The sequence below is a fragment of the Rhinoraja longicauda genome, chromosome 1 (genome assembly GCF_053455715.1).
Source record: "Rhinoraja longicauda isolate Sanriku21f chromosome 1, sRhiLon1.1, whole genome shotgun sequence".
Lineage (NCBI taxonomy): Eukaryota > Metazoa > Chordata > Chondrichthyes > Rajiformes > Arhynchobatidae > Rhinoraja > Rhinoraja longicauda.
In genome coordinates, this window is record NC_135953.1 from 2,846,050 (window position 1) to 2,863,884 (window position 17,835).

The 17,835-nt window shown below is 55.6% G+C and overlaps 1 protein-coding gene across 1 annotated transcript in view; it reads left to right on the forward strand.

Moving 5' to 3' along the window:
- The first annotated feature begins 1,605 nt into the window (after positions 1–1,605).
- The window catches only part of LOC144598303 (uncharacterized), a 29,229-nt gene continuing 12,999 nt past the window's right edge, over positions 1,606–17,835 (forward strand). Inside the window, 4 exon segments of the mRNA XM_078408285.1 lie at positions 1,606–1,715; positions 12,072–12,319; positions 14,377–15,771; positions 15,929–16,217. Of these exon segments, the coding sequence (XP_078264411.1) occupies positions 12,173–12,319; positions 14,377–15,771; positions 15,929–16,217 (1,831 nt within the window). The 5' untranslated portion in view covers positions 1,606–1,715; positions 12,072–12,172.

A 17,835-nucleotide genomic window follows, 5' to 3' on the forward strand; every position in this document is an offset into this window, starting at 1 on the left:
CCACTCTTTGCTTTCTGTCTGTCAACCAATTTTCTATCCATGTCAGTACCCTACCTCCAATACCATGTGCTCTAACTTTGTTCCATGTTCTGCATATTCCCAGGAATACCTGCCATTGCTGTTCTACCGTCTTCCCTGCTAGGGCCTCCTTCCAGTCAATTTTGGCCAACTCCTGCCTCATGCCTCTGTAATCCCCTTTGCTATACTGTAATACTGACACTTCCGATTTTCCCTTCTCCCTCTCAATTTGTAGAGTAAAACTTATCATATTGTGATCACTGCCTCCTAATGGCTCTTTTACCTCTAGTCCCCCTTATCAGATCAGGTTCATTACACAACACTAAATCCAGAATTGCCTTCTCCCTGGTAGGCTCCAGTACAAGCTGTATGGCGGTGCTGGCTGGAAGGGCCGAATGGCCTCCTCCTGCACCTGTTTCTCTGTGTTGTCTATGAACGCTGTTCCCTGCAGGTCTGCCTTCTGCTATTGAAGTGTTGGGTCCGCCCCGCCCTGCAATGTTCAGTCTGAAAAGTATACTCTGATCTGACGCGCACACACACACTCACAACACAACACAACACAACACACACACACACACACACACACACACACACACACACAAACGCACACACACACTCACACACACACACACCCTGGGGCCAAAGCTGTTCCAGCCAAACAGTCGTCACTTCCTCGCTCACAACCATCACCTCTTGTGCTTCGAGGCCCTGCTCGCAACGTTGGCACAGCCTCCAGTCAGGAGGGACAGAGGGCAGCCGAGGGGAGAGGGGGAAGGAGGGAGAGAGAGGTAGAGAGAGAGAGAGAGAGAGCAAACAGAAAGGGGGGGCAGAGAGAGAGAGAGAGAGAGAGAGAGAGAGAGAGAGCGAGAGAGAGAGAGAGAGAGAGAGAGAGAGAGCGGGCTGGTACAAGGGTTGCCGTTGAAGAATGTTCCCGGGGGGTGATGCAGATAGAGTCGCAGAGTGTGAGAGAGAGAGGGACGGAGAGCTGGAAGCAGGGAGGGAGAGGGGCTTCTAGAGGGGCAGGGCAGGAGGGAGAGACAACCGGGGCCAGGGGGAGAGAGAGAGAGAGAGAGAGAGACAGGGAGAGGTGAGGGGGGCACAGTGGTGGAGACAGAGAGCAGAGGGGAGAGAGAGAGAGAGAGAGACAGGTGGGTGAGGGAGAGAGAGGGTGAGAGGGAGTAGGTGAGAGAGAGAGAGCGAGAGAGAGAGAGAGAGAGTGAGAGAGAGAGAGAGAGAGAGAGAGAGAGAGGCAGGTGAGGGAGATAGAGAGGAGAGGGGGAGAGATAGACAGACAGAAGGAGAGAGAGGCAGGTGAGGGAGAGGAGAGAGAGATAGAGAGGAGAATAGAGAGAGAGACAGGAGGAGGGAGATAAAGGAGAGAGAGAGAGAGAGAGAGAGAGAGAGAGAGAGAGGAACCGGAGAAGAACAGGTGAGTGGGTGAAGAAGAGAAAGTGGCAGAGAGAGAGGGGAGAGGGAGAAAGAGGAGGAGGGGGTGGTGAGAGAGAGAGAGAGAGAGGGAGAGGGGAAGGGGGCAGTGGGAGCCAGAGGGGGTTCAGACAGGGGGTACAGAGAGGGGGTTCAGGGAGGGGGCAGGACAGGGGCCCGCTGCCTGTGCCAGTGTTGAACCCTGGTCGCTGTGTGGATGAGTGAAGGCATCGAGTGGAGGCGGGCGGGCGATGGAGGGAATGCCACAGCCGGTGAGTGTCCGCCCCTCACCCGGGTAGTGCCCACACCCTCCCTCCCCTCTCCCTCCTCCCCCTCCCCTCCTCCCCCCTCCCCTCCTCCCCCCTCCCTACCACCCTCCTCTCCTCCCCTCCTCCCCCCTCCCCTCCTCCCCCCTCCTTACCACCCTCCTCTCCTCCCCTCCTCCCCCCTCCCCTCCTCCCCCCTCCCCTCCTCCCCCCTCCTTACCACCCTCCTCTCCTCCCCTCCTCCCCCTCCCCTCCTCCCCCTCCCCTCCTCCCCCTCCCCTCCTCCCCCCTCCCCTCCTCCCCCCTCCCTACCACCCTCCTCTCCTCCCCTCCTCCCCCCTCCCCTCCTCCCCCCTCCTTACCACCCTCCTCTCCTCCCCTCCTCCCCCTCTCCTCTCTACCCGCCCTCCACTCCCCCCTCCTCTCCCCCTCCCTCCCCTCCCCCTCTCCACTCCTCCCCTCCCCCCCCTCCTCTCCCCCTCCCCTCCCCTCCCTCTCCTCTCCTCCCCTCCCTCCCCTCCCTCCCCTCCCCACCCCTCCCCTCCCCCTCTCCTCACTACACCCCTCTCCCCCTCTCCTCCCCCTCTCCTCCCTCTCCCCCTCTCCTCACTACTGCCCTCCCCCTCTCCCCCTCCCCTCCCTCCCCTCCCCACCCCTCCCCTCCCCTCTCCTCACTACCCCTCTCCTCCCTCTCCCCCTCTCCTCACTACCGCTCTCCCCCTCTCCTCCCCCTCCCTCACTACCCTACCCCAACTGCCTGATGGAGTGACAGAGCCATATCGTAAAGAGACAGACCCTTCGGCCCACCTTGCCTGTGCTGACCCAGCTGGCATTCTGGGCTAGTCCCATTCACCTGCATTTGGCCCAGGGAGCGACTAGGCTGTATACACTGGAATTTAGAAGGATGAGAGGAGATCTTATCGAAACGTATAAGATTATTAAGGGGTTGGACACGTTAGAGGCAGGAAACATGTTCCCAATGTTGGGGGAGTCCAGAACAAGGGGCCACAGTTTAAGATAAGGGGTCGGCCATTTAGAACGGAGATGAGGAAAAACTTTTTCAGTCAGAGAGTTGTGAATCTGTGGAATTTTCTGCCTCAGAAGGCAGTGGAGGCCAATTCTCTGAATGCATTCAAGAGAGAGCTGGATAGAGCTCTTAAGGATAGCGGGGTCAGGGGTATGGGGAGAAGGCAGGAACGGGGTACTGATTGAGAGTGATCAGCCATGATCACATTGAATGGCGGTGCTGGCTCGAAGGGCCGAATGGCCTCCTCCTGCACCTATTGTCTATTGTCTATTTCCTTATAAGTCGTACGGCATCCACTTCTCCACCTCCTTTGGACCTTAAAGATACAGCGCGGAAACAGGCCCTTCGGCCCACTGAGTCCGTGCTGACCAGCGATCCCCACACACTAACACTACCCTACACACACCAGGGACAATTTACAATTTACAGAAGCCAATTAGCCTACGCACCTGCACGTCTTTGGAGTGTGGGAGGGAACCGGAACACCCGGAGAAAACCCACGCAGGTCACGGGGAGAACGTACAAACCCCGTACAGACGGCGCCCGTGGTCGGGATGGAACCCGGGTCTCCGGCGCTGTGAGGCAGCAACTCTACCACTGCACCCATGAAGTCACCTCTTAAATCTTTCCCCTCTCACCTTAAAACCTCTACCCTGGGGCAGAGACTGTGAGTGGTCACTTTATCCGTGCCCCTCGTGATCTCGTCCACCTCAATAACGTCACCCCCTCAGCCTCCTACACGCCAAGGAAAAAACTCCTCGCCTATCCAACCTCTCCCTGTAACACCAGTCCACAAGCCCAGGGAATGTCCTTCCCTGCTATTCCTCTCCTTTCTCCCATCCATTCCCTCCTCTTCCTCCCTCCCCCTCTCTCCACCCTCCTTCCCTCTCCTCCCCACTCCTTCCTCTCCGATTTATAACAGTGCTCATGAGAGGAACAGATCGGGTGGATGCACAGAGTCTCTTGCCCAGAGTAGGGGCATCGAGGACCAGAGGACACAGGTTCAAGGTGAAGGGGGAAAGGTTTAATAGGAATCTGAGGGGTAGCTTTTTCACACAGAGGGTGGTGGGTGTATGGAACGAGCTGCCGGAGGAGGTAGTTGAGGCTGGGACTATCCCATCGTTTAAGAAACAGTTGGACAGGTACATAGATAGGACAGGTTTGGAGGGATATGGACCAAGCGCAGGCAAGTGGGACTAGTGTAGCTGGGACATTGTTGGTCCGGTGTGGGCGAGTTGGGCCGAAGGGCCTGTTTCCACGCTGTTTCACTCTGTGATCCTCCACTCCCATCTCTTACTTGGGTCGGCACGGTGGCGCAGCGGTAGAGTTGCAGCCTCACAGCGCCAGAGACCCGGGTTCCATCCCGACTACGGGAGCTGTCTGTACGGGGTTTGCACGTTCTCCCCGTGACCTGCGTGGGTTTTCTCCGGGCGCATCGGTTTCCTCCCACACTCCAAAGACGTGCAGGTTTGTGGGTTAATTGGCTCAGTAAAATTGTAAATTTTCCCTGGTGTGTGTAGGATAGTGTTAATGTGCGGGGATCGCTGGTCGGCGCGGACTCGATGGGCCGAAGGGCCTGTTTCCGCACTGTATCTCTAAACTAAACTAAACTAAACATACATCATTACCTTTGGTTACCTATCATTTCATAAGTTCATGTCAAAGGAGGAGAATTAGGCCATTCGGCCCATCAAGTCTACTCCGCCATTCAATCATGGCTGATCTATCTCCCCCTCCTAACCCCATTCTCCTGCCTTCTCCCCATAACCCCTGACACCCGCACTAATCAACAATCTATCTATCTCTGCCTTAAATATATCCATTGACTTGTGGCCTCCACAGCCGTCTGTGGCAACGAATCCCACAGATTCACCGCCCTCTGACTAAAGAAATTCCTCCGCATCTCCTTCCTAAAGGAACATCCTTTAATTCTGAGGCTGTGCCCTCTAGTCCTAGACTCTCCAACTAGTGGAAACATCCTCTCCACATCTACTCTATCCAGGCCGCTCACTATTTAGTCAGGGTATTGAAAATAGAAGCTGAGATGTTATGTTACAGTTGTATAAGACGTTGATGAGTCCGCTTTTCGAGTATTGTGTTCAATTTTGGATAGCCTTCCATAGGAAACATGTTGTCAAGCTGGAAAGAGTGCAGAGAAGATTTACGAGGATGTTGCCAGGACTAGAGGGTGTGAGCTACAGGGAGAGGTTGAGCAGGCTGGGTCTCTATTCCATGGAGCGCAGGAGGATGAGGGGAGATCTTATAGAGGTGTACAAAATCATGAGAGGAATAGATCGGGTAGATGCACAGAGTCTCTTGCCCAGAGTAGGGGAATCGAGGACCAGAGGACACAGGTTCAAGGTGAAGGGGAAAAGATTTAATAGGAATCCGAGGGGCAACATTTTCACACAGAGGGTGGTGGGTGTATGGAACAAGGATGTCGGGGGTTATGGGGAGAAGGCAGGAGAATGGGGTTAGGAGGGAGAGATAGAGCAGCCATGATTGAATGGCGGAGTAGACGTGATGGGCTGAATGGCCTAATTCTGATCCTATTACATGATGTCATGAAGCTTAAGAAAGCTAATGGAATGTTCAGATTATTATCTGAATGGTGTCAAGTTAGGAAAAGGGGACGTACAGCGAGATCTGGGTGTCCTAGTGCATCAGTCACTGAAAGGAAGCATGCAGGTACAGCAGGCAGTGAAGAAAGCCAATGGAATGTTGGCCTTCGTAACAAGAGGAGTTGAGTACAGGAGCAAAGAGGTCCTTCTGCAGTTGTACAGGGCCCTAGTGAGACCGCACCTGGAGTACTGTGTGCAGTTTTGGTCTCCAAATTTGAGGAAGGACATTCTTGCTATTGAGGGCGTGCAGCGTAGGTTTACTAGGTTAATTCCCGGAATGGCGGGACTGTCATATGTTGAAAGACTGGAGCGGCTAGGCTTGTATACACTGGAATTTAGAAGGATGAGAGCGGGTCTTATCGAAACGTATAAGATTATTAAGGGATTGGACACGTTAGAGGCAGGAAACATGTTCCCGATGTTGGGGGAGTCCAGAACAAGGGGCCACAGTTTAAGAATAAGGGGTAGGCCATTTAGAACTGAGATGAGGAAAAACTTTTTCAGTCAGAGAGTTGTGAATCTGTGGAATTCTCTGCCTCAGAAGGCAGTGGAGGCCAATTCTCTGAATGCATTCAAGAGAGAGCTGGATAGAGCTCTTAAGGATAGCGGAGTCAGGGGGTATGGGGAGAAGGCAGGAACGGGGTACTGATTGAGAATGATCAGCCATGATCACATTGAATGTCGGTGCTGGCTCGAAGGGCCGAATGGCCTCCTCCTGCACCTATTGTCTGTTGTCTATTATGACCTTTTGAGCAGCCGGAGAAGGTAGTTGAGATACTGTAACAACATTTAAAAGACTTTTGAACAGGTACATGGATAGGAAAGGTTTAGGGAGATATGGGCCAAGTGTGGGCGGATGGGACTAGTGTAGATGGGGCATGTTGGTTCGGCATGGGCAAGTTGGTCTGAAGGGCCTGTTTCCACGCTGTGTTACTCTGTGACTCTGACCAATCATGGCTGATCTCTCTCTCCCTCTCAACCCCATTCTCCTGCCTTCTCCCCATAACCCCTGACACCAGCACTAATCAACAATCTATCTGTCTTAAAAATATCCATTGACTTGGCCTCCACAGCCGTCTGTGGCAAAGAATTCCACAGATTCACCACCCTCTGACTAAAGAAATTCCTCCTCATCTCCTTCCTAAAGGAACGTCCTTTAATTCTGAGGCTGTGACCTCTGGTCCTAGACTCTCCCACCAGTGGAAACATCCTCTCCACATCCACTCTATCCAGGCCGCTCACTTTTCTGTACGTTCCAATGAGGTCCCCCCTCATCCTTTTAAACTCCAGCGAGTACAGGCCCAGTGCTGACAAACGCTCATCATATGTTAACCCACTCATTCCTGGGATCGTTCTTGTAAACCTCCTCTGGACCCTCTCCAGAGCCAGCACATCCTTCCTCAGATATGGGGCCCAAAATTGCTCACAATATTCCAAATGCGGCCCGACCAGCGCCTTATAGAGCCTCAGCATTACATCCCTGTTTTTATATTTGAAATAAATGTTACCATTGAGTTTGCTTTCTTTACTGCCGATTCGACTTGCAGATTAACTGCATCAGCACTCCCAAGTCCCTTTGCACCTCCGATTTCTGGATTCGTTCCCCATTTAGAAAAGTCTACACCTTTATTCCTGTGACCAAAATGCATGACTCCACACTTTGCTGCACTATATTCCATCTGCCACGTCCCTGCCCACTCTCCCAACCAGTCCACGTCCTTCTGCAGAGTCCCTGCTTTCTCTACACTACCTGCCCCTCCACCTATTTGTATCATCTGCAAACTTGGCCACAAAGCCTTCAATCCCCTCGTCCACATCATTAATATACAACGTGAAGAGTAGCGACCCCATAACTGACCACTGTGGAACTCCACCAGTCACTGGCAGCCGACCAGGAACGGCCCCCTTTATTGCCACTCTGTGCCCTCTGCCATCCAGCCAGCCTGCCGTCCATGCCAGTATCTGCCCTTTGATGACGTGGGCTCTCATCTTCCTTAACAGCCTCACACGTGGCACCTTATCAAAGGCTTTCTCAAAATCTAGGTAGACATCATCTACTGGCTCTCCTGTGTCTGCCCTGCTATTCACTTCTTCAAAGAATTCCAGCAAGTTTGTCAGGCAAGACCTCCCCTTCACAAAGCCATGCTGACTTCCGAAAGACTGGAGCGACTAGGCTTATATTCACTGGAATTTAGAAGGATGAGAGGGGATCTTATAGAAAACATATAAGATTATTAAGGGGTTGGACACGTTAGAGGCAGGAAACATGTTCCCAATGTTGGGGGAGTCCCGAACCAGGGGCCACAGTTTAAGAATAAGGGGTAGGCCATTTAGAACTGAGATGAGGAAAAACCTTTTCAGTCAGAGAGTTGTGAATCTGTGGAATTCTCTGCCTCAGAAGGCAGTGGAGGCCAATTCTCTGAATGCATTCAAGAGAGAGCTAGATAGAGCTCTTAAGGATAGCGGAGTCAGGGGGTATGGGGAGAAGGCAGGAACGGGGTACTGATTGAGAATGATCAGCCATGATCACATTGAATGGCGGTGCTGGCTCGAAGGGCCGAATGGCCTCCTCCTCCACCTATTATCTATAGTCTATTTTATCCTGAACTTTTAAGTACTCCGTAACCTCATCCTTTATAGTAATGGACTCTAAAATCTTACCAACTACTGAAGTCAGGCTAACCGGCCTACAGTTCCCACTGTTCTGCCCTTGCTCGCTTCTTGTGCAGTGGGGTGATATTGGCCATTTTCTCCGTCTCCTGAGGAAGTCGAGGCGTTGCTGTCTGCTTGCCTATCGCATCAACGTGGTGTGTCCACGACTAGGGTTGCCAACTATCTCACTCCCAAATACAGGACAAGGTGACGTCACCGCTCCGCGCCCCACGTGACCTCACCCAGCCAGCGGCCTCGTGCCCCCGCTCCACTAATGGCGGCCGCCCGGGCCGGGAGGCGGGTTGCTATGCAACCATTGTTAGGCGGCGCCTGGGCCTCCGGGCCTACACTGTCTGGGCCTACACTGTCTGGGCCTACACTGTCCGGGGCTTCAGTGTCCGGTGCTTCAGTGTCCGGGCCTACACTGTCCGGGCCTACAGTGTCCGGGCCTACACTGTCCGGGCCTACAGTGTCTGGGCCTACACTGTCCGGGCCTACAGTGTCCGGGCCTACACTGTCCGGGCCTACAGTGTCTGGGCCTACACTATCCGGGGCTTCAGTGTCCGGGCCTACACTGTCCGGGCCTACACTGTCCGGACCTACACTGTCTGGGCCTACACTGTCCGGGGCTTCAGTGTCTGAGCCTACACTGTCTGGGCCTACAGTGTCCGGGCCTACACTATCCGGGGCTTCAGTGTCCGGGCCTACACTGTCCGGGCCTACAGTGTCCGGGCCTACACTGTCCGGGCCTACATTGTCCGGGCCTACAGTGTCCGGGCCTACACTGTCTGAACCTACACTGTCCGGGCCTACAGCGCCCCCTGGGCCTAATACGGGACAAGGGCGGTCCCGTACGAGACAAAGCACCTTAGCCAAAATACGGGATGTCCCGGCTAATACGGGACAGTTACCAACACTATTTATAATGGACCCTAAAATCTTACCAACCACCGAAGTCTACGCAATTCAATCATGGCTGATCTTTCTCTCCCTCCTAACCCCATTCTCCTGCCTTCTCCCCGTAACCCCTGACACCCGCACTGATCAACAATCTGTCTATCTCTGCCTTAAATATACCCACTGACTTGTGGCCTCCACAGCCGTCTGTGGCAAAGAATCCCACAGATTCACCACCCTCTGACTAAAGAAATTCCTCCTCATCTCCTTCCTAAAAGAACATCCTTTAATTCTGAGGCTGTGCCCTCTGGTCCTAGACTCTCCCACTGGTGGAAACATCCTCTCCACATCCACTCTATCCAGGCCGCTCACTGTTCTGTACGTTTCAATGAGGTCCCCCCTCATCCTTCCAAACTCCAGTGAGTACAGGCCCAGTGCTGACAAACGCTCATCATAGGTTAACCCACTCATTCCTGGGATCATTCTTGTAAACCTCCTCAGGACCCTCTCCAGAGCCACATCCTTCCTCAGATACGGGGCCCAGAATGGCTCACAATATTCCAGATGTGGCCTGACCAGCACCTTATACAGCCTCAGGTCAATAACTAGCTCGTTCACCTTGCTGCCAGCAATGGAGAGGTTGTTGTCCTGACACCATGTCACTGAATCTCCATCTGCTCATCAATCGAGATCTGCCCCACTATTTCAGTGTACCCCGATCAGCCAAAACATTATGACCACTGACAGGCGAAGTGAATAACATTGATTATCTTGTTACAATGGCACCTGTCAAGGGGTGGGATATATTAGGCAGCAAGTGAACAGTCAGTTCTTGAAGTTGACGTGTTGGATGCAGGAGAAATGGGCAGGAGTAAAGACCTGGGCGACTGACAAGGGCCAAATTGTTATGGCCAGACGACTGGGTCAGAGCATCTCTGAAACGGCAAGGCTTGTGGGGTGCTCCCGGTCCCACGACAGAAGGGGGAGGAGTTGTACAGTTTGATAGCCACAGGGAAGAAGGATCTCCTGTGGCGTTCTGTGCTGCATCTCGGTGGGACCAGTCTGTTGCTGAAGGTGCTCCTCAGGTTGATCAGTGTGTCATGGAGGTGTGTGTCATGGAGGTGTGTGTCATGGAGGTGTGTGTCATGGAGGTGTGTGTCATGGAGGTGTGTGTCATGGAGGTGTGTGTCATGGAGGTGTGTGTCACGGAGGTGTGAGTCTTGGAGGTGTGTGTCATGGAGGTGTGTGTCATGCAGGTGTGTGTCATGGAGGTGTGTGTCATGGAGGTGTGTGTCATGGAGGTGTGTGTCACGGAGGTGTGTGTCATGGAGGTGTGTGTCATGGAGGTGTGTGTCATGGAGGTGTGTGTCATGGAGGTGTGTGTCATGGAGGTGTGTGTCACGGAGGTGTGAGTCATGGAGGTGTGTGTCATGGAGGTGTGTGTCATGCAGGTGTGTGTCATGGAGGTGTGTGTCATGGAGGTGTGTGTCACGGAGGTGTGTGTCACGGAGGTGTGAGTCATGGAGGTGTGTGTCATGGAGGTGTGTGTCATGCAGGTGTGTGTCATGGAGGTGTGAGTCATGGAGGTGTGTGTCATGGAGGTGTGAGTCATGGAGGTGTGTGTCATGGAGGTGTGTGTCATGCAGGTGTGTGTCATGGAGGTGTGTGTCACGGAGGTGTGTGTCATGGAGGGGGTGAGCTGTATTGTCCGGGACGCCCCGAGATTCAACAACCAGCAACACTCCAAATGTTGCCTTTCCACCGTCTTGTCCACTCTGGAGAGAGTACAGAGAAGATTTACGGGGATGTTGCCAGGGCTAGAGGGTGTGAGCTACAGGGAGAGGTTGAGCAGGCTGGGTCTCTATTCCATGGAGCGCAGGAGGATGAGGGGAGATCTTATAGAGGTGTACAAAATCATGAGAGGAATAGATCGGGTAGATGCACAGAGTCTCTTGCCCAGAGTAGGGGAATCGAGGACCAGAGGACACAGGTTCAAGGTGAAGGGGGAAAGATTTAATAGGAATCCGAGGGGTAACTTTTTCACACAGAGGGTGGTGGGTGTATGGAACAGGCTGCCAGAGGAGGTAGTTGAGGCTGGGACTATCCCATCGTTTAAGAAACAGTTGGACAGGTACATGGATAGGACAGGTTTGGAGGGATATGGACCAAGCGCAGGCAAGTGGGACTAGTGTAGCTGGGACATTGTTGGGCCGGTGTGGGCGAGTTGGGCCGAAGGGCCTGTTTCCACACCATATCACTCTATGACTCTCTCTCTCTCTCTCCTGCTGACCTGTATCTCTGACATCTCTCTCTCTCTGACCTGTATCTCTGACCTCTCCCTCTCTCCCTCCCTCTGACCTCTCTCCCTCTCTCTGCCCTGTATCTCTGACCTCTCTCTCTCTCCCTCCCTCTGACCTCTCTCCCTCTCTCTGCCCTGTATCTCTGACCTCTCCCTCTCTCCCTCCCTCTGACCTCTCTCCCTCTCTCTGCCCTGTATCTCTGACCTCTCCCTCTCTCCCTCCCTCTGACCTCTCTCCCTCTCTCTGCCCTGTATCTCTGACCTCTCCCTCTCTCCCTCCCTCTGACCTCTCCCTCTCTCCCTCCCACTGACCTCTCTCCCTCTCTCTGCCCTGTATCTCTGACCTCTCCCTCTCTCCCTCCCTCTGACCTCTCTCCCTCTCTCTGCCCTGTATCTCTGACCTCTCCCTCTCTCCCTCCCTCTGACCTCTCTCCCTCTCTCTGCCCTGTATCTCTGACCTCTGTCTCTCTCCCTCCCTCTGACCTCTCTCCCTCTCTCTGCCCTGTATCTCTGACCTCTCCCTCTCTCCCTCCCTCTGACCTCTCTCCCTCTCTCTGCCCTGTATCTCTGACCTCTCCCTCTCTCCCTCCCTCTGACCTCTCTCCCTCTCTCTGCCCTGTATCTCTGACCTCTCTCTCTCTCCCTCCCTCTGACCTCTCTCCCTCTCTCTGCCCTGTATCTCTGACCTCTCTCTCTCTCCCTCCCCTCTCCCTCTCTCTGCCCTGTATCTCTGACCTCTCCCTCTCTCCCTCCCTCTGACCTCTCTCCCTCTCTCTGCCCTGTATCTCTGACCTCTCTCTCTCTCTCCCCACTGACCGCTGCCTCTGACCTCCATCTCTGACCTCTCCCTCTCTCGCTGCCCACAGAGCATCAGGTCACGCAGGGGAACTGAGTGGCGCACGTGAGAGGAGAGGAGAGGAGAGGCAGCGGTGATCGAGCGTGGGTCCCGGGGCTCGGGGTGGTGGGGATGGAGCCCGGCCTGGTCTGGCTGCTGGCCCTGTGTCTGCCCACCTTGGCTCCGGCTGAGAAGGTCTACCACAGCCGCGATCACTCCGACATCCAGGAGCGAGCCTGGACCAGGGCTAGGCCCGTGCTCACCCTCAAGTCTGCACAGGTAGGTGGTTGTACGGAACAGCACGGGACCAGGCAACAGACAATAGACAACAGGTGCAGGAGGAGGCCATTCGGCCCTTCGTGCCAGCACCGCCATTCAATGTGATCATGGCTGATCATTCTCAATCAGTACCCCGTTCCTGCCTTCTCCCCATACCCCCTGACTCCGCTATCCTTAAGAGCTCTATCTAGCTCTCTCTTGAATGCATTCAGAGAATTGGCCTCCACTGCCTTCTGCGGCAGAGAATTCCACAGATTCACAACTCTCTGACTGAAAAAGTTTATCCTCATCTCCGTTCTAAATGGCCTACCCCTTATTCTTAAACTGTGGCCCCTGGTTCTGGACTCCCCCAACATTGGGAACATGTTTCCTGCCTCTAACGTGTCCAACCCCTTAATAATCTTATACGTTTCGATAAGATCTCCTCTCATCCTTCTAAATTCCAGTCTATACAAGCCTAGTCGCTCCAGTGTTTCAACATATGATAGTCCCGCCATTCCGGGAATTAACCTAGTAAACCTACGCTGCACGCCCTCAATAGCAAGAATATCCTTCCTCAAATTTGGAGACCAAAACTGCACACAGTACTCCAGGTGCGGTCTCACTGGGGCCCTGTACAACTGCAGAAGGACCTCTTTGCTCCTATACTCAACTCCTCTTGTTATGAAGGCCAACATTCCATTGGCTTTCTTCAGACCCAGGCCCTTCAGCCCACTATGGCCAAGCCCAACATCATGGTCTGCCTTGGAAGGACAACAGGAAGGACGTCCTTGCTATTGAGGCAGTGCAGCACAGGTTCACCAGGTTAATCCCCGGGATGGCGGGACTGTCGTATGAGGAAAGGTTGGAAAGACTGGGCCTTGTATTCACTAGAGTTTAGAAGGATGAGAGGGGATCTTATAGAGACGTATAAAATTATAAAAGGACTGGACAAGCTAGATGCAGGAAAAATGTTCCCAATGTTGGGGGAGTCCAGAACCAGGGGCCACACAGTCTAAGAATAAAGGGGAGGCCATTTAAAACTGAGGTGAGAAAAAACTTTTTCACCCAGAGTTGTGAATTTGTGGAATTCTCTGCCACAGAGGGCAGTGGAGGCCGATTGACTGGATGGATTTAAGAGAGAGTTAGATAGAGCTCTAGGGGCTAGTGGAATCAAGGGATATGGGGAGAAGGCAGGCACGGGTTACTGATTGTGGATGATCAGCCATGATCACATTGAATGGCGGTGCTGGCTCGAAGGGCCGAATGGCCTCCTCCTGCACCTATTGTCTATGTTTCTATGATCACAAACCATGTCCCTGCCGTCTGTGTGTGTGTGTGTGTGTGTGTGTGTGTGTGTGTGTGTGTGTGTGTGTGTGTGTGTGTGTGTGTGTGTGTGTGTGTGTGTGTGTGTGTGGCCCACCCGCTCAACACAGATTAATACAAGTGTCAGGGGTTGTGGGGAGAAGGCAGGAGGATGGGGTTGGGAGGGAGAGATGGATCAGCCATGATTGAATGGTGGAGTAGACTTGATGGGCCGAATGGCCTAATTCTGCTCCTATTCCTTTTGACAATAGACACAGCACGCTGTCTGTGTGCCACCCCCACTGCAGGGCACAGGCCGTTCGGCCCGCGCTGTCTGTGCTGCCCCACGGCAGGGTAAAGGCCGTTCGGCCCGCGCTGTGTGTGCTGCCCGCACTGCAGGGAACAGGCTGTTTGGCCCACGCTCTGTGTGCTGTCCCACCACCAGGAACAGGCCATTCGGCCCACCCTCTGTGTGCTGCCGCACTGCAGGGAACAGGCCTTTCGGCCCACCCTCTGTGTGCTGCCCCCACTGCAGGGAACAGGCCGTTCGGCCCACCGTCTGTGTGCTGCCCCCACTGCAGGGCACAGGCCGTTCGGCCCACGCTATCTGTGCTGCCCCCACTGCAGGGCACAGGCCGTTCGGCCCATGCTCTGTGTGCTGCCTCACTGTAGTGTACAGGCCGTTCGGCCCATGCTGTCTGTGCTGCCCCCGCTGTAGTGTACAGGCCGTTCGGCCCATGCTGTCTGTGCTGACCGCTGTGTTTGCTCGGCAGGAGTACCTGGACAAGTACGGCTGGACTGAGCCTGTGAACTGGGAGGAGCTGGCCTACCAGGGGGTGTGGGTTGGAGCGGAGGAAGAGCCCTCACTGGCGGAGGGCTGGGGTCCGCCAGCTGAGGCCCAGTCCAGCCGGCGCCACGTGCAGGAGCCCGAGGGCAGCCCATCGCTGGGGGCCCGCTACGCCGGGGCACTGCTGCGCTTCCAGAGGGCCAGCGGCCTGCCAGCCTCGGGCCTGCTCGACCTGCCCACCCGCGAGGCCATGAACACCCCCCGCTGTGGCGTGCCCGACCACAAGGCCCAGGACCAGGAGCTTGGGCCCATCAATGGCACCGCACACGGCTACAACCCCCCCCTCGGCAGAGCCCCGCCACAACGCCCTGCCATGCCCCCCACCAACAAAGCCATCACCCTGCCCCCACGCTCAGAGGCCAGTGGCCAGAGCCGGCTACACCTATCACAGAAGAGCAGGCACGGCCAACTCGACCAATCAGACACCAACAAGGGTCAACTTGACCAATCAAAGACCAACAATGGCCAACTTGACCAATCAGAGACCAACAAGGGTCAACTTGACCAATCACAGACCAACAAGGGTCAACTTGACCAATCAAAGACCAACAATGGTCAACTCGACCAATCAGAGACCAACAATGGTCAACTTGACCAATCAGAGGCTGCTGGCCAAAGCCAACTCAACCAATCAGAAGACAGCAGACGCAGTCAACTTGACCAATCAGAAGCTGTTGGCCAAAGACAGTTCAACCAATCAGAGACGAACAAGGGTCAACTCGACCAATCAGAGGCTGTTGAGCAAAGTTGGCTCAACCAGTCGGACGCCGTTGGCCAAAGTCAGGTCAACCAATCACAGAAGAGCGACGAAGGTCAACTCAACCTATCGGAGGACGTCAGCCAAAGACAACTCAGCCAATTGGAGAAGGACGACGAAGGCCAACTCGGCCAATCACAGGCGGGCAGCCAGAGCACCTCCAACCAATCAGAGAGCGACCAGGTCAACCTTGACCGGCAAGTGACCGACGGCCACGGTCAACTGGACCAATCAGGGAATGGCACGCTGAGTGGACTCGGCCAATGGGAGAGCGGCCTTGACCGGCAAGTGACCGATGGCCACGGTCAACTGGACCAATCAGGGAATAGCACGCTGAGTGGACTCGGCCAATGGGAGAGCGGCCTTGACCGGCAAGTGACCGATGGCCACGGTCAACTGGACCAATCAGGGAACGGCACGCTGAGTGGACTCGGCCAATGGGAGGGCGGCCTTGACCGGCAAGTGACCGATGGCCACGGTCAACTGGACCAATCAGTGAACGGCACAGAGAGTGGACTCGGCCAATGGGGGCCGGGGGGGCAGGGTCAGGGGCGGCAGAGGGGAGGGGGGGAGGGGCGGGGGGTCGGGGGAGGGTGGGGGTGAGGGGCGGGGGTCAGGGGAGGGAGGGGGTGAGGGGCGGGGGGAGGGGGGTGAGGGGCGGGGGGAGGGGGGGGGGAGGGGCGGGGGTCTGGGGAGGGAGGGGGTGATGGGCGGGGGGGAGGGGGAGGGAGGGGGGATGGGGAGGGGGCACTGGCTGGCGGCCAGGTTGCGTGCCCGGCGGACAGCCACGGACTTGCTGGACAACACCTACCTCCAGATGGCCTTCAGTAAGTCACGGCTACGTTGGCGTATCCTGGACGAGGGCTACAGCTCGCAGCTGACCATCGACGACCAGAAGATGATCTTGCGGCTGGCCTTCCGCATGTGGAGCGAAGTCACGCCCCTCATCTTCATCGAAGACCTCACCTCGCCTGCCGCCGAGATCGACATCAAGCTCGGCTTCGGAACCAGTGAGCTCACGCCGTCCCACACCGTCCCGTCCCGTCTCGCACCGTCCCGTCCCACACCGTCCCGCCCCACACTGTCCCACAGGTGTGTCTGGGGAAGGGGAGGACAGGTGTACCTGGAGCAGCTGTGTCTGGGGTAGGTGTGTCTGGGCCAGGTGTATCTATGCAGGTGTGGTAGGTGTGTCTGGGCCAGGTGTATCTATGCAGGTGTGGCTGGTGCGTCTGGGGCAGGTGAGGACAGATGAGTCATGGGCAGGTGTGTCTGGGACAGGTGTGTCTATGCAGGTGTGGTAGGTGTGTCTGGGCCAGGTGTATCTATGCAGGTGTGGCAGGTGCGTCTGGGGCAGGTGATGATAGGTGAGTCATGGGCAGGTGTGTCTGGGACAGGTGTGTCTGGGGCAGGTGTGTCTGGGGCAGGTGTGTCTGGGGCAGGTGTGTCTGTGGACAGGTGTGTCTGGGGCAGGTGTGTCTGGGCAGGTGAGGACAGGTGAGTCATGGGCAGGTGTGTCTGGGGAAGGTGTATCTGGGGCAGATGTGACTGGGGCAGGTGTGTCTGGGGCAGGTGTGTCTAGGACAGGTGTTTCTGTGGACAGGTGTGTCTGTGGACAGGTGTGTCTGGGGCAGGTGAGGACAGGTGTACCTGGAGCGGGTGTGTCTGGGGTAGGTGTTTCTGGGCCAGGTGTGTCTATGCAGGTGTGGTAGGTGTGTCTGGGCCAGGTGTATCTATGCAGGTGTGTCTGGGGCAAGTGTGTCTGCATAAAGTGTGTCTGGGCCAGGTGAGGACAGGTGTGTCTGGGGCAGGTGTACCTGGGGCAGGTGTGTCTAGGGCAGGTGTGTCTGGGGCAGGTGTGTCTGGGGCAGATGTTTCTGTGGACAAGTGTGTCTGTGGACAGGTGTGTCTGGGACAGGTGAGGACATGTGTACCTGGAACAGGTGTGTCTGGGGTAGGTGTGTCTGGGCCAGGTGTGTCTATGCAGGTGTGGTAGGTGCATCTGAGCCAGGTGTATCTATGCAGGTGTGTCTGGGCCAGGTGTGTCTGAGGCAGGTGAGGACAGGTGAGTCACGAGCAGGTGTGTCTGGGACGGGTGTGTCTGGGGCAGGTGTGACTGGGGCAGGTGTGACGGGCAGGTGTGTCTGGGGCAGGTGTGTCTGGGTAGGTGTGTCTATGCAGGTGTGACGGGGCAGGTGTGACTGGGTCAGGTGTGTCTGGGGCAGGTGTGACTGGTGCAGGTGTGTCTGGAGCAGGTGTGTCTGCGGCAGGTGAGGACAGGTGAGTCATGGGCAGGTGTGTCTGGGACAGGTGTGTCTATGCAGGTGTGACTGGGGCAGGTGTGACTGGGGTAGGTGTGTCTGGGGCAGGTGTGACTGGGGCAGGTGTGTCTGGGGCAGGTGTGTCTGGGGCAGGTGAGGACAGGTGAGTCATGGGCAGGTGTGTCTGGGACAGGTGTGACTGGGGCAGGTGTGTCAGGGGCAGGTGTTTCTGTGGACAGGTTTGTCTGGGGCAGGTGTGACTGGGACAGGTGTGTCTGGGGCAGGTGTGACTGGGGCAAGTGTGTCTATGCAGGTGTGGACAGGTGTGTCTGGGGCAGGTGTGTCTAGGGCAGGTGTGTCGGGGCAGGTG